At 47.2% G+C, this 16,333-nt stretch overlaps 1 protein-coding gene across 1 annotated transcript; it reads right to left on the minus strand.

Annotated features, from left to right (window-relative positions):
* Positions 1-253: 253 nt before the first annotated feature.
* Positions 254-16,041, minus strand: Fcgr2b (Fc gamma receptor IIb). Its single transcript, XM_051147828.1, has 8 exons — positions 15,755-16,041; positions 10,113-10,133; positions 7,789-8,046; positions 5,679-5,933; positions 4,933-5,055; positions 2,466-2,612; positions 656-690; positions 254-561 (listed from the first exon to the last, which is right to left on the minus strand). The coding sequence occupies exons 1-8, from the start codon at positions 15,858-15,860 to the stop codon at positions 475-477; spliced, it is 1,032 nt and encodes a 343-aa protein (XP_051003785.1). The 5' UTR covers positions 15,861-16,041; the 3' UTR covers positions 254-474.
* Between the last annotated feature and the right edge of the window lie 292 nt (positions 16,042-16,333).

The raw sequence follows: 16,333 nt of genomic DNA on the forward strand, positions 1-16,333 counted from the left end.
TCACTGCAACCTTGAGAAAGTAAACAGAATGTTGTCTTTACAGTGTTTTCCTATAAAATTAACATGTGACCTTTATAGAAAATAAAAGTCACTTATTCCTTCTGGCAGCTTGAAGCATCCCTTTTTGACATGTTAGGACAAGCCTATTTTAGCATCGCTTAGATCATGTGTCCTAACATAATTGTGCTCATGTACCCTGTGATATAAGCAGTTCCTGTACTGATGTAGTCTCTTAACGACAATAGGTTGGTTAATTTTATTGGCTGTGTGGATCTATAGCAGAGGAGCCTTGAGCTGGGAGATGGTAAGGCATGCACGTTGTTGGGACAGTCAACCACGGTCCGCTGGTGTCGGGACTCACATAGGTGACTCTGGACCTCCTCTTTAGTATCTACAGTATCCCTTTGATCAGGAGACACTAGATCTTGGCCTCTCTGGTCGTCTTTTCCCAGTCCCAAGCCAAGACAAAAGAGATTAGATGCGGTTCTGGTAATCATGCTCCTCCTCTTCATTCAGAGCTTCGGGATGCTTGAGAAGTGAATAGGTTATGGAGTTCTCAGCCTAGAGGAAGCAGAAATGAGCCATGAGAGCTGCAGAGGGGTGGTGGGGAGAGCAGAGCAGGGGGAGGGAAGGGGACACGGCTGGGCTCACTCACCTCACTTTTGGCAGGTTCTTCATGATCCGGATTGTCTGTGGGTGAAAAAAAAAAAGTGATCATCTTGGGCACTGCTGGAAAAGAGGGCCTGGTGTGCTGTCATGGAGGCTGCAAAACTAAAGCCCAAAGCAGAGCTAAGATAAGGCTTGCCAACCCCAAACCCAGGCCATCGGGCCACACAGTGCAGCCATACAGTCCCTTCCCTGACGTCTTGGGATGCAGCCTTCCCCACTGGCCACGCTGGCAAAGGGAAACAGACGCTTGTTACATCCTTTTCAGACAATCACTAAACTTCCCTAGCGGCAAATCAGGCAGCTCTGAGGCTCTGGGAAGTTGGAGAATGAGCAAGTGTTTAGATCAGAGTGAAATAAAGTCCAGAGTTTCGCCTGCTACAGACGGTAGGAGGAGAACAAAATGGTCTTTTCCATATTGGACAAGTTGAGTTTATTCTTGTTGAAACACTGAAGAACTGGGTACTCTATGACATCAAAGAAAAAACTAGGGAGAAGAAGGAGAAAGAAAAACAGGAAAGAAAGAGAGCATGGGAAAGAGAGAGACAGAGAGAGACAGACAGAGAGAGAGAGAGAGAGAGAGAGAGAGAGAGAGAGAGAGAGGAGGTTCCCTTTGCCAGTATGAAAAGCAGGCCCAGTGTCTATAAAGCAGCATTTTGGGAAGTGGGGGAGAAAAAAGTTGAGACAATGCCTCTAGTCTCTTCACTGGATCCCTGGACACAAAGAACCCCATTTGCCATCTTCCAAATTCTGCCCCACAACACATTCAGAAACTCCCCCTGCCCTCCATCCCCTTTATACACTTCTTAGGAATCCCAGCAGCTAATGACGCCTTTAGGAGAAACCACCAGCCCCAGCGCCAAGCTGCGCAGATGCCTTGTGAATGTATTTATACCAGAGCGTGCAAAGCCAGGCAAGGAAGTGAATCTGGTTGTGACAGACATTTTTTGTAGGCCTGGTTTGATCCTGAGTGTGGATCCACATCGTCCAGCTGAGGAGCATGGGCCTTGCTGAAAGCAGAGCTAAGGGCATGCTGTTTTGCACAAGCTCTCATATCTGTTGGCTCTGCTCTGAGTCACACTCCAGCCCCCTGAAGAGGAATCTCAAAGGAACTCTTTTTCCTGCCTATGTCTGCTGTCATGGAAGCCCCTGGAGAAAACACCATTTGCCTTTATGCTCTGTCTTTAACTATAGTCAGGCAATTGCCTGAAATGTTCTCAGTCCTTCTATGTCCTTCCTCCTGCACCAGGGTTGAAAGGTCACTGGCTTTCAAATCTCAGACCCTGAAAGCTTGAGAGGGTATCTAAACCACTCACCCACCAAACCTATTTCTTCAGAGAAGTGATTTCTACCCCGTTACGGGGAACGATCTACTTCAGACTCAGCTGGATGGAAGGATCAGGCCAATGTTTGATAAACCAGCATTGAATAGGTGTTAGGGCCACAGGGTGCTCACAAAATATAACCTATGAATAGCTCTAATCCTCCAGAATTTCCTCAACTCAAAGCTCCTCTCAATATTCTACTAAAAGTTGAGCTGTCCTATGCCTAACCCTACTGCTACAGAGGGACAGAGTCCTGAAAAAAAGTCTCCAGGGTCACTTCAAGTTTCCTCTTTTTGTCTTAGGTACCCCTGTCCTTAATCCCATTGGCCTGCATTCTAGGACTGCTAACCCTTTCCTCATATCTAGTGAGATCCTCCTTAGGTCTAAGAGTTAGACTCAGCATTGACCAAGAGATTTGAGCCCCCGCCATTCTCCCACTGCTCCTCCCTCTCCTGCACCCCCAACTGAACTCACAGGAGCTGCTTCTTCCTGGGTCCAGTCCACTTGGAGGCCCTGGGCTGACCGGCACTGGCACTGTGCCCTCAGAGGGCATGCTGTACTCACCTACTTCCTTGGAAAGGGTTTCTCCCATGTCCCTGTGATCAGGGTTTCCTGGGAGAGCTAGGAGGGGCATGTAGGAAGTTAGTAGGATTATGGGGTGAGTCCTAGGTATCAGGACCATGGACCAGGGTCAGAACAGAGTTAAAAGCAACAGAGGCCTTTCCCTCATGCTATCAGCCCTTCTCTTCCCCACTCCCCAGCTCCCCTGCCCAGGACACTCCACAGCCATAGTGACTAACCCAAGAGGACTCCAAGGGATGCAACAAAAAAGCATCTTTCTTGGGCTTGTCCAACCTTTTAAAGGTGTGGTTTTTGGTTGGGTGTAGTGGCCTCAGTCTTTTAAAGGTGTGACTTTTGGTTGGGTGTGATGGAGCACACCTTTAATCCCAGCACTCGGGAGACAGCAGCAAGAGGATCTCTTTAGTTTGCCAACCTGGTCTACATAGTGAGTTCCAGACCACCTAGGGCTACACAGTGAGACTCTGCCTGCAAGGAAAAAGTGTCTTTCTCTCTGTGTCTCTCAATATTTCCTTATCATCCATAACAGAACTCCTATGAACCAACTGTGAGGTGTGCTGTGAGGTATTAGGTGTTAGTTAGTGTTTTCTTTCTCAATGGCTTCCATTGACCTGCCTACTGCATTGCTCATTTCCATGCCTTGACCACAGTTCCTAGAATGTTCTTCTGCTTTACCAAGCTAATGGCTACCCGCAGGTGTCACCCTTCTCCACAGTGGAGACAGCTTACACTTATGTGTTCTTTTTTTAAAGATTTATTTATTTTCACTTTATGGGAATTGGTGTTTTTCCCCTTTGTGTATATCTGTGTGATGATGCTGGATGCTCTGGAGCTAGAGTTACAAACAGGTGTGAATTGCCATGTGGGTCCTGGGAATTGAACTTGCATCTTCTGGAAGAACAGCCAGTGCCCTTAACCACTGAGCCATCTCTACAGCCCTGACTTACATGTTCTTTACTGCCTGTCAGGCTCTAGTACAAAGGCTTTGGGCTTATTCATTGTCATAATACTCCTTCCTGTTAGGTCACAGACTGTTCTTCATTTTCCAGACAAGTAAAGGGAGATCCCAAGGTTAAATAACTTACTCAACATTGCAGATCTGGTGAGCTGTGAGCTGAGATTTGAACCATAGCAATCTGGTTCCCCAGTGTGTATTTCTATTGCTACATCACATTGGCTCCCCAATGAAACCTTCCCAACTTCCCCAGCCAGGCTTCCTGCCAACGTCTCCATGGGAGATGCCCATTAAAATCTCATGTGTTAAATGCTTGGTCATCAGGTTGGGTAACTGGGAGGAAGCCAAGGCTTTAACGTTATGGGCCTAGCAGGAAGTCTTTGGGTCATCAGAGACATGCTCTTGAAGAAGACCGTGGGATTCCCCAGTCTCCTCCTTGATCTCTTTGCTTATTGGCCGTAAGGTAAGCAGGTCTGTCCTGTTGTGTATTTGCCCTGTGATATTAGTGATTGTTACATGTCCAAAACAATAAGGCCAAAAGAAAACAAAACAAAAACGGACAGAGTCTTACATGGCTGTGCTAAAATAAACTTTTATGCTTATTTACTTACTTAAGACAAGATCTTAAACTTGGCCTCCTGAATGCTAAAATTATAAGTACCTGTTACCATGCCTAGCACCTTTTCCTCTTCATAAGAGGATTATCTGAAGTACTTTGTTATAGTCACAGAAAGCTGACTAACATGTGAGGTTATGGACCCTTCTCACTTTTTTATATGTGGGCAGGGTCTTGCTATGTAGCACAGGCTGGCTTCAAACTCATCCTTCAGCCCACGCTAACTTCAGACTCCTTGAAAAAGACCTTTTAACTTATTTATTGTTGGGGAGCGGGGTTGTGGCACGGTGCACACCATAGCACATCTATGAAGGGCAAAGGGTAACTTTGTGGGATCAGTTCTCTCTTCCCACCTTACCTTGGGTACCAGAGATTGCAGTAGGACCACAGGGCTTGTACTGCCAGCACCTGTAGCACCTGAGCCGTGGCCCTGGCCCTGGCTTCAGACTGCCTTTTGCCTTACTGCCCTGGGAATACAGAAATCTGCTACAACCTACAGATCATAATCATGTCTCTATCATTTCATTACTCTAATCTCTTCTTATAGGTATCCACGTGTGTGTCCGTGCTCCTCACAACGCTGAGAACCAGCTGAGGGCAGAAATGGAACCAAACACTCCAGTACCTAGCACAGTCCATGGCAAGTTTGTTCAAGTCTTGTTGAGCAGATGGATTTGTAAGTAGATGAATGAAGCCGATGAGACTGTATCAACAGCAAATGAGTCTCTAACCCCAGCTAGCCCCAGCTAAGTAGGAGCTGATAATAAGAGGGACCAAAGAGAGCCACCAACCTGGAGCCTGTTTTCGCTTGAGATAGATCAAGGATACTAGGATAATAACAATGGCTGCTACAGCAATTCCTGTGACAGCAGCTACAATTGTCAATATTGGTAAAGAACTGCTGGATTTGGGTCCTGGAGAAAACAGAGAAAATGACAAGTAATAAGTAATCCATGTGAATCCGCCCCTCCTCCAAGGCTATGCCCAGTGTTTGTCACCTAGAGTTGCTATGTCTGGGTCACTCATAGGTGTAGTACATTACCCTGAAACCTCATTTGCATAGGTTTCTGTGAACAGACTCCCTCATAACCAAGTGTTTCCACCAAACTAATGAGGGGACACTGGTGACAGAGTAGTAGCAGAGGGACAGTCCTCAGAGGCAGTGGATGGTTCTGAAGCCTCCCAGAGTTGGTGGTGCCACTATGCTGTGGAATGTGCCAGGCCTTCATGACTGAATGACTATTCCACAAGGTATAAGAAGAAGTTACACTTCAACTCTTCAGAATGAGCAGGAGCTTGGAGAAGCTATGTACCAATAATAAGGTCCTGTTTCACTGTTGCCTGGCAGCCTTGTCACCCACCACCTGCAAGTAAAGAGCTCTGGGCTGATCCCACTTGCCATCATTTGGCAAGACCTCCACACCTCTCCCCTTTGCCTCAAAGTCTAGTTTGCTTCTGTGGCATTTCTGGATCTCCATGTGGGGCCTTTGTCTATCTCCTCTTCTCCCTTTACAACATCTTGGCAGAGCCCACATACCTTGCACAGTGATGGTCACAGGCTTGGAATTGTATGCTGGCTTTCCTAGATGTGCTTTGCAGTAGTAGTCACCACTGTGACTGTGGTTGGCATTTGAGATGGAGAAGGTATCTTCGAAATGATGAAATTTCACAGCCTTTTCATTCTGGTAGAACACGATCTTGTTCAGGCGTTTGTTCATCCAGCTATGGCACCTTAACATGATGGTTTCACCTTCCTCAAACATCAGTTTAGTGGTCTGGAGCACCAGCCAGTCTGGAAGACACAAAAGGACCCTAGTATTCAGAGGGCCTTGGCTCAGCTCTGAGACCCAGGTCATGCTTCCTGGTAGAATATGGTCAGCTTAGGGAAAGAGCTTTAGTTTAACATCAGAAAAAAAATTTGTGCTTGTTATTGTTGATGTTGTTTTGTTATTCCAGACAGGGTTTCTCTGTGTAGACCTGGCAGTCCTGGAACTCTTTGTGGACTCGGCTGGCCTCAAATTTACCTGATCCACCTGCCTCTGCCTCCCAAGGTCTGGCATTAAAGGCCTGCACCACCATTGACTGTGTTGTGATAATGGTTAATGGCACACAGCATATCTGGTATAAGGAAGTTATTTGGGAGAAGGGAAGAGGAGAGAAGTTAGGGCCTCCGGGAGGAGGGACAGAGGCAGATGGTTGATTGGACACATAGACAGACAGACAGACAGATGGGGACAGAGCTATGAGGGCAGAAAAGGACAGAGGGAGAGAGGGGGTTAGAGGGAAAGCTGAGGTGGTGGGGGTCCTTATATCCTGCACACACCTGATAGGTACCTGGCGGTGGTGGCAGATGATGACATAAGCAGTTCCTAGGACCCTAGAGGCAGGTTAGTGGGACGGCCTGTGCACTAACAGCCTGGCCTGCATTACACAGTCTTGGTCTCTGGTTCTAGCCCCAATCATTTGTAAGCTCTTCAATCTTGGGCAAGTAACTTAACTCTTCTGGGCCTCGCTTTCCTCATCTACAAAAATGGGCATGATTAAATTTTGCGGCTACAGTAGTTCTTGATGTGTAACAGGTGTCCAAGGTACATCCCTGGTCCCTTCCTCCCCTGAGAGGGGGGCAGCTGCTGCCCAGGGCCATCAGTAAGAACCAAAGAGATGGGATGCAAACCTTCCTAGCAGGGAAGCCAAGGACTCCAGTCTGACTGAGGAGACAAAGATGAGGAGGTTCTGGCAGAGCCTTCTGCTTGCGGGATAGTGGAACATCTTGAACCTAGAAAAATGTTGGTTCCCTTCATGACTAGTAATAAATGTGGGACTACAGGCCAGCAGGGGCAGAGGCAAATATTAGCTTGTTGTGTGCACACTTTTGAAGAAAAACTGGCATCAGGCGATAGGAGGGAATTAAGTAAAGAGGGGCAGCTGTAGTAGTTGTTAATGCAGTCGCCTGGTGGTTTTTCTGTGGGGGAAAACCTGGTTTTTGCCAGGAGCCTTGTAAAAATCACTCAGCAAAGATTTAATAAGCCCTGCCCTGATTCAGACACTGCAAATACAGACACGGATGAGACACAGATTTTCACCTCAAGTGCCCACAAGCTGAAGGAAGAAAAAGAAAGGTAAGGCCACCCGAGACTGCAAGGTCAGGAGTTTGGGGAGGAAAATGCTCATGCTTCCCAGGACCTCCCAAGGGAGGCATAAGCACCCTCAGCTGAACAGATCTGAGAAAGCTGGACTCAAGGTTTAATAAATTAGCCACACTTCTATGGTCTTGGATTCAGTGGCAGGCTGTTGACATTTTTCTGGGTGTCATGAAACAGAAGGGTTTCTGTGGAATAGGGACTTCCTTTTTCTGTCACATTTAGCATTCTGTGTCCATGAACTTCTCTTGCTCAATTAGGGCTACCACAACAAACAGCTATTCACACATTCTGAGGAATATCTCAGGAATTCATATGCCCTGCACATGCACGCTAAGCAAAAGGGCTACTTAAAAGGGAAATGACTGGACAAACGTCCTTTGCAGTGATGCTTCCCAGAAACCAGGCAATCCCTTTTCCTGCAAGCCTTGCAGTAAACAGATCCACCCCAAACCCACCCCCAACTTCCTGGTACCCCAGCTCCTCCTTGTGCCTGCCCCTACTAACCGGAAATCACTCCCAGATGTACAGGGTCACTGAGGCTAGTCTGCCCCATTCGGCACCGGTATTCTCCACTGTCGTTGACTGTGGCCTTAAATGTGTAGTTGGGCAGGACCTGGCCCGGGATGGATCTCTCATTGTGGAGCCACTGGGTAGAGTAGTTCCTAGGGTTGTGGGTCCCTTCGCACTTCAGTGTCACACTGTCATCCTTGAGCACCTGGATCCACGGGGGCTCAAGTTTCACCACAGCCTTGGGAAGATCCGCTGAATTGTGAATTGAGAAGACACTATGAGGCAAGGGAGACCCAAGACCCTAACCCGGCTCTGAGTCTCAGGTGAAAATGGCACCAGGGTGCAGGACCAGACTCAGATAGATTCTTCCACTAAATCTTTCCACTTATTCCATCCCATGAGAACTCAGAAGGGATGCATTGATCACTAGCAGGAGTAGAGCAAGAGAGAAGATGGGAGGGAGCCGAGGAGACACCCCAGAAATCCATATCTCTTACCAAGATATATTTACATTTCTCTTGTCCCTGCCTCCTGTCACTTACTCCCCTGCATGCAGATGGCTTTCGGCATCAGAAGAACAGGCCTTGCAGCTCTGTGCTGGCTAGCCTTATGTCATCTCAACATACGAACTAGAGTCATCTGAATGGAGGGAAATTCAGTTGAGAAAATGCCTCTGTAAGATCCGGCTGTAGGGCATTTTCCTAATTAGTGATTGATAGAGGAGGGACCAGCCCGTTGTGGAGTATGCCACCCCTGGGCTGTGTGCTCCTGTGTTCTGTAAGAAGGCAGGCTGAGCAAGCCATGGGGAGCAAGCCAGGAAGCAGCACCCCTCCATGGCTTCTGCATCAGCTCCTGCTTCCAGGTTCCTGCCCTGTTTGAGTTCCTGTCTTGACTTCCTCCAGCCATGTGTAAGTATAAGCCAAATAAACCCTTTCCTCCTCAGCTTGCTTTGTGGTCAGGGTGTCTTGTTGCAGCAATAGAAACCCTAACTAAGACAAGCCTTGAGACCTACACAAAGTAGAGGACTTATCAACGTACGAGACAATCTAGGCAGACAGTGCGGTTTTATATGTGCTTGAATCTTATTTAGAGAGGCAAGGCTTCTGGGTCTTCTCTTTTTTTTTTTTTTTTTTTAAGGTTTTGGGCACAGTGTTTCTCTGTGTAGCCCTGGTTGTTCTGGAACTCACTCTGAGGATAGGATGGATGGCTTCAAAGTCAGAGATACACCTCCCTCTGCCTCCCGGGATTAAAAACATGTGCCACCACACACAGCTGTCTTTCTGATTGTTTTTCTTAATCTAACAAGGCTTTGAAATTTTTTGATACATAATAAGTGTACGTATTTGCAGGGTACCGTATGACACTTCAGCTCCTGCACACACTGTGCAATGGTCGGAGTGACCTGCATGTCTGTCACCTCACACACCATCTGTTTGTATTGAGAATGTTCAAATCCTCTATAGTAGCTACTGTAAAATGTACAATTAACTGCCAGCCACAATTACCCTTTGGGGTAGTTTGAGTGACAGTGCCCCCTATAGACTCATAGGGAGTGGCACTATTAAGAGCTGTGGCCTTTTTGAGGACGTGTGTCACAGCTGTGGACTTTGGGTTTTCAGATTCTCAAGCCAGGCCCAGCAGCTCACACTTTTCCTGCTGCCGGCAGCTGCACATGTAGAACTCTCAGCTCCCTCTCCCGCACCATGTCTGCCTGCACACTGCCGTGCTTCCCACCATGGTGATGATGGACCAAACCTCTGAATTGTAAGCCAGGCCCAATGAAATGTTCTCCTTTATAAGAGCTGCTGTGGTCATGGTGTCTCTTCACAGCAATAGAAACGCTAACAGTACACACCCTTCTAGCTACAGCGCATTAGAACTTAACCCTCCTCTCTGACTCTGTGCCTGTCCCACTAACCATCCTGTTGTCACCCTCTCCTCCACCCTTCCCAGGCTCTGTCATTTACTCTCTGCTTCTTTGAGCTCAACTTCCCAGAAGCTCTCAGTTTCACCTGGAGAGTGGAAGGCAGTTGAGAACAAGAGCTCTCATCGTGTGTGCTGGTTGTCCACACTTCACTGGAACAGAGCTAGAAGCGTCCAGACACAAGAGAACCATGGTTTCTCACCACCTGGCTCCCCAAGCAGAGGGAAGGAGGAGAAGGGCAGGGCGCCTTCCAGGAACAGTGGCACTTTCCTGGTCCTGACTTGGCCCTGAGCTTGGTGACAGGTGCATGCGGAACAGTTCCACAGACCACAGGGAGGAGAGGGAGGTGCTACATAGGAGAGTAGGAAGACAGAAAACAGAACCGAGGACTTACCATGTGTCCCAGCGACAAGATCTGTAAGAAAGGAAGCAGATGTCAACCAGGGCCCAGGCTTCCACACTCAGACATGCCTGCCCAGACCCAGAGCCCCCTTCATGCCCACAGCCCAACCCTCATGACATGACCCTGCCCTGGGACTGCCTGTGTGAAGTGCACTTTCAGAAACACTTAAGCGCCTTCTCCTGGAACACCTGTGTTATGACATTTTCATTTGGCTGACCGCCTTTGACTGAGGAGGTCCCTGTGGAAGCTCACATATGATGTGTGTTTCAGTACATCAGACTTTGCCAAGGTCCATCTTGAGAGTAGGGTTGTTCTTTTGTGGGGAGGGACTACAGATCACACAGGTAATCCATAACTTTACTGAAAAATAGGAATTACTCATGTCAAGATATTACCATCTAGTATATGTGTCCTTAGAATTTCCCTACAAAAACTTGTGTGTGTGTGTTTGTGTAATGTTTGTATACAGATAAAAAGCAAAGAGGCCATACCAGAAAAGTGTTTTATGTTGTCATTTTAGCAATTGTGCCCTATTCTACAATTTGACATTCCTGTGATTTTATTTCACATCACCATTGCTTCACTTTTTTTTTTTTTTCCTGAGAAATGGTTTCTCTGTGTAGCCTTGGCTGTCCTAGACTCACTTTGTAGAGCAGGCTGGCCTTGAACTCACAAAGATCCAATTGCCTCTGTCTTCCTACTGTTAGGATTAAAGGCGTACACTACCACACCCACATTCTTTGCTTAACATTTAACTTTTTGCTGCTATGAAAATCTGATAAGAGGAAAAAACTACAGAAGGATACCGTGGGGCTGGAGAGACACTCAGCAGCTAGGAGCACAGGCTGTTCTTCCAGAGGACCTGGGTTTGAGTTCCAGCACCTACACAGTGGCTCACAGACATCTCTACTTCCAGTTCCAGGGATCTGACATCCTTTTCTGGACTCCTCGGGCACCAGCTATACACATGGTGCACAGACACACATGCAAGTGAAACATTCATTCGTGAAAACTAAAAGTTAAAGTAAAAGTATACTGGTATACTGTGGTAGCAGATGGAATGATACATCGTGAGGGAAAGGGCTTCCCAAATAGAAGTCAAGCATGGGACAGGAAGGCTGAATGGAGGGATGGAGACTTGAATAGAGGGATGGAGACATGGATGGAGGGATGGAGACATGGATGGAGGGATGGAGACATGAATGGAGGGATGGAGACATGGATGGAGGGATGGCACCACTGCTGGGTATAAGTAAAGCATGTCTTAAGATAAGCTAGAGCCTAAGGTTTGTTCCGTGTTAAGGTTCATTTATACACCTGCCCATGGTGAGGTTTCTGCTTACAGTTGAGCTGAAAAAGTCAAGAGCCTTCCAAGTCTGAATACTTTGGGGGGTGAACACAAATGCAGAGGAAGGAATGCCTTGTGGGAAACTGTTGTTCTGTCAGTCTAGAAACCTGGATTCTGACCCCCACATCACCGCATCTCAGTATCACTCCATCCCCCTGTAATCCCAGAAACTGCATGGATTGCCTCCTGGCCTGGCATTCATGCTGAGTGTGCCCAAAGGACAGGGTAGAAGTCTCAGATCCCCCCCCGAAGCCCACAGTCTGAAGATAAGAATACAAACATGTGCAGTGTGATCTTAAAAAGACTTTTGGTTTTGACATAGTCTCATTATGTAACCCTGACTGGCCTAGAACTCACTATATGGACCAGGCTGTCCTTCTACTCACAGCGACCTCCTTGGCTCTGCATCCCTAGTGCTGGACCACCACATCTTATAGAAGAGTATGGACAAATGCTACAGAAGTTCGGAGGAGGAAGACACTCTAGGGCTTTGTATTTGGCTGCATTTAGTCTAGGAGGGAAAGTGAGAAAGTGGTGTCTGTCATGCAGCTTCAAGTATTGTATAACTGAGACAAACAGAGAGGGAATATTCCCTAGGAAAGATTGATGGATACTTGTCAACACTCATCGCAAGTTGCAGCCTGACTGCTGCTTTGGTCTGTTGAAAAATAAAAATCAAGTTACCAAGAAGAGACTTGATATTCTAAGAGCATATATAGGGGGAGGAGGTCTCCCTCAATCACAGACATAGGGGAGGGGAGAAGGGGAGAAGTGGGAGGGAGGGAAGAATGGGAGAAAACAGGGGAAGGGCTAACAATCGAGATGTAATATGAATAAATTAATAAGGAAAAAAGAAAAATAAATAAAAATAAACACCCTCAGTAAGGAGAAACAATGCTGACAATGGAAGTGGATGCCAGTTTAACTAAAGTGGTAAGACCCACCCTGTATATGAGTATCCTCACCCAGCGGGCTGGGGTCCTGGCCCAAATAAACCAGAGAAAAGGAGGAAGCCAGCTGTGCACTAGCATCTGTCTCTCCCTGTTTCCTAACCTTGGGTGTGAGGTGACCAGCCAAGGCGCCTGTCACCATACCTTCACACCACAATGCCCTCAAATAAAGCCTTTCTTAAGTTGCTTTTGCCTGGTGTTTTATCAAAGAAACGAGAAAAGTAATTAAGACAACTGATGTACAGTGACCTTGCAGAGGTAACTTTACTTTTCTCTGCTTTTCCCTTGCTTATAAATGGAGATGATGACAGCAATCCCCCTGCCATCAACTGCTGCAAGGATTCAGGGATGATCCAGACAAGGCATCAGTGTCGTTCCAAATGTACCATATGGGTACCTTTTAAATTGTCATAAGCAAATGTCCAAAGTTTGCTGTTTATTTCAGTAAACAACGGGACACTCTTTGGAGCTGAGAATGCTGTGTCAGACTAATTGGGACAGAGGAAGTACCAGAGATTAGTAAGAAAAAGATGGTTAACAGTGGCCTAGAACGCATGTTAGTGGCCTGCGCAACATCTAGTTTCTTCATTCCTTGACAGACTCATCTGTAGTGAATCTTCTCCTACAGTTTAGCCACACAGGCCCATGTTACACCGCAAGGCCTTGTCATCATCACTGCAAACCACACTGACTTCAAACCCACAAAATCCAACGCTCCAGGCTTCAGTCACAATCCTCCATCTCCTCCTCCTTTCTTCTATTTGCCCAAGTATACTTGGCCAATGATCGTCTCACTGCTACTTTATCTTTCCACTGTCTACCGCTAAGTCCACATTTGCCTTTGTGCACGTGTGTGTGTGTGTGTGTGTGTGTGTGTGTGTGTGTGTGTGCATATGCACACAACATTTCCATTACCTCTTTGCAAATCCCTTTATCTGTTTGTTGCTGTTGTTGTTGAGACAAGGTCCCATGTAGGCCAGGCTGGCTGCAAACTTGTCAAGTACCCCATGTTGACCTTGAACTCCAGTTCTTCCTGCCTCTACCTCCCAAATACTATAGATGGATCCCTTAATTTATTTACCCTTTGACCCCATGAAGTGTACCTGCACTCCCCATGGCCTTGCTTGCTCATCTGTATAGACAATAGAAAGTAAAGAAGGCTCAAATGTGAGGGACACTTAAGATGCAAAACTGAAGAAAAATTGACATTTAATGAAGCATGAGATTGATAAAAGTGGACCAGGGAAAAGTGGCTTTGCTCACACAAATAGAAATAATAGAAAGATAAGAAAATTTGTAAGGAAATGATGCTAAGTTGAATCTTGAATAAAAAATTGTTTCTGGGCTGACAAATCTAATTATAGATGTTTAATCAACACGCAGGGAAATTGAAGTATACAGAGGAAGGAAGGACAAATAAGTTTGGGCACTAGTGACATAGAAGTAATAGATAAAACCCCTGAATATGTAGGACTGGCAAGGGGGATAGTACAGTGCATGAAAAAAAGAGGAAAAACCCCAAAGAGATTCGGAATGGAGAAGCCATGATTTACATTCATTCTACATCCAAGAGACAACATTGACAATTATGTTCGTGTCTAACGTACTCATTGTAAGGAAGACCAATACCTTGTGTTTTAGGTTAGGAAAATTGCCTATTTTGTTCACTGGCATGACCCCAAACCCAGAACAGTGTGTAGCACAAAGAACTTTAGGGATCAGCAGAGTTGGGCGGTCGTGCCGCACGCCGTTAATCCCAGTACCTAGGAGGCAGAGGCAGGCGTATCTCTGTGAGTTTGAGGACAGCCTGGTCCAGAAAGTGAGTCTAGTACAGCCAGGACTACACTGAGATACTCTGTTTTGGGGAAAAAAAGAATCAGCAGAAATACAGGTAGGAAAAGCCGAGTGTAGTGACCACACAACCTGCTTGAGGAAGATCCATTGTGGGTGAAGGGGGAACTTGCTGAGCCGGGCAGTACTGGAGCTTTATCGCGAGACAGTGGGACACACTGAAGGTACTTAGAAAGCTCTACACCTCCATGTAGAGGTACTGGAAGATTCTACAGCTACACAAGACCCAAGTCAGGAACAACCAAGACATAGAGGGTGTTATAAAATTGAATCAAGTGATGAAGTCCCAAGTGTGGAGTCCCAGAGAAGAATGGGGGGAAATGGAGATTTCCCAAAGGAAAATGGAAGAGTCTTCACCAGGTGATTGATAGCTGTACAGCACAAATAGAAAGGCATATTGCCTCTCTAAGACTAAGCCTTCCTGTGTGAAAACGAAGCTATCCGGTGTCACTTTTCTAGTACTTGTAGCAAAATAGTCTCTCTTCCATACCTCTCTCGCTGGTAGCCACATGCCACAAACCCTGACAACTGAGGTCCCTGGGCACTGACCAGATTTCACTATGAGTCATAGCAAGTAACTTGGGGCAGGGGGTGGAGGGCGCTGTGTGCCTTCTTCTCAGCAGTATGGGTGGGAGCCCCAGGACCTGAGGTTAGAAGATGGTCCTGCATCAGAACGCCCTACTGCACTTCACCCAGATTCTTCTAATCACCCAGCCCCATCAGTTTCTGTCCTCTGGTCCACAGATGAGACCAGGACCAGAAAACCTTTCTCCATCTCAGCCTATGCCCCTGACCCTAACTTCCTTACTAAGCAGGGCCGAGACCAAGTGCCATGGTCGTTGTGATGGTGGAGGCACCAGAGAGTTCACTGGCCGCACAACTGACAACTCCAGACTTGCCCCGGTTTGTGATACTCTGAACCCAAGCTTCCAGGATAACCCAGACCTTTCTATGCCTCTCCTTATACAACAAAGGGGGTGAGGGCTCCTCCGATGGATAGAGTGGCGTCATGGGCACAGAGAATTTCCATGGCACCCCCTCACATGCGTGTTAGAGCTTCCTCCCAACCCTTGTCTAAAGCAGTACTAGACATCTTGCCTAAGAGTTGGCCCTGTGTGAATCACAAATTCAAAGAGAAACTGGTGGTCTAATTTATTACTCAAGTCTAGATTTCAGTCAGAGAAGGCAGATGGAGAGGGCGGCAGTGCATCAGGGTCCTGGGTACCAAGTGACAGTAGGTTCTACAGGGGAAGGAGGGAGTGCATCAGGTTCCTGAGTACCAAGTGACAGGAAAGCAAGTAACAGCAAAACTCTCCTGCCAACTTCGGTTTTCAAAGGCCAGCCAGCTTCACAGTCCACTTAATAGCCCACTACCTACTCCTGATTCTGCTGACACGCTTCCTGTGCCACCTTCATCGCTACACAAGTCCCACCCCAACCCAGGTGTCCTCACCGCTGCCTCCCTTCTGGAGGTCCCGACTTACTTAACACAGCTGTCCACAGGAGCATATGGCACAAAGTCCGTGAGAGCACATGGGCCGTCCAGTTGCTCTCCGTGGGGAGAGGTAAGATGGGTGAAATTCGCATCATCCCTGAAGGGCAGTCAGCTGCAGGCACCGGCTTCTCTCCAGGCTTGGCTGCTTGTACCCAGAGAACTGATAAATTCTGGAGTCCGAATGGGGAAGTGAAAAGAAACGGTCTGTTTAATCATGGGCTCCGCCCCTTCCACCCTCTTTCATCTGTTCCCTATTAGAAGATTCAGGACTGACCAGAATCAACTGGCTTCAGCTCAAATCACAAAGAGATTTGGAAACTGAGAAGCGATTCCCCTCTGGCTCTGCTGGAGCCTTAGCCAGCCTGGGCCTTTGGTACAGAGAGGGAAGTGGTCAACCAAACTCAGCTCAGAAATCATTTGCCTTGCTCCCCACGGTCCTCAAGAAAGGTGATGGAGGAAGGTAGACAAGCATCTTCTGACACTTCTTTGTTTTGGAGGGCCAGTGTCTGGAATCTGGATGCCTCTGGAAACTGAGCCAAGGTTCCTGAGACCACCTACCATCATGTGG

Source organism: Acomys russatus, chromosome 6 (genome assembly GCF_903995435.1).
Source record: "Acomys russatus chromosome 6, mAcoRus1.1, whole genome shotgun sequence".
Lineage (NCBI taxonomy): Eukaryota > Metazoa > Chordata > Mammalia > Rodentia > Muridae > Acomys > Acomys russatus.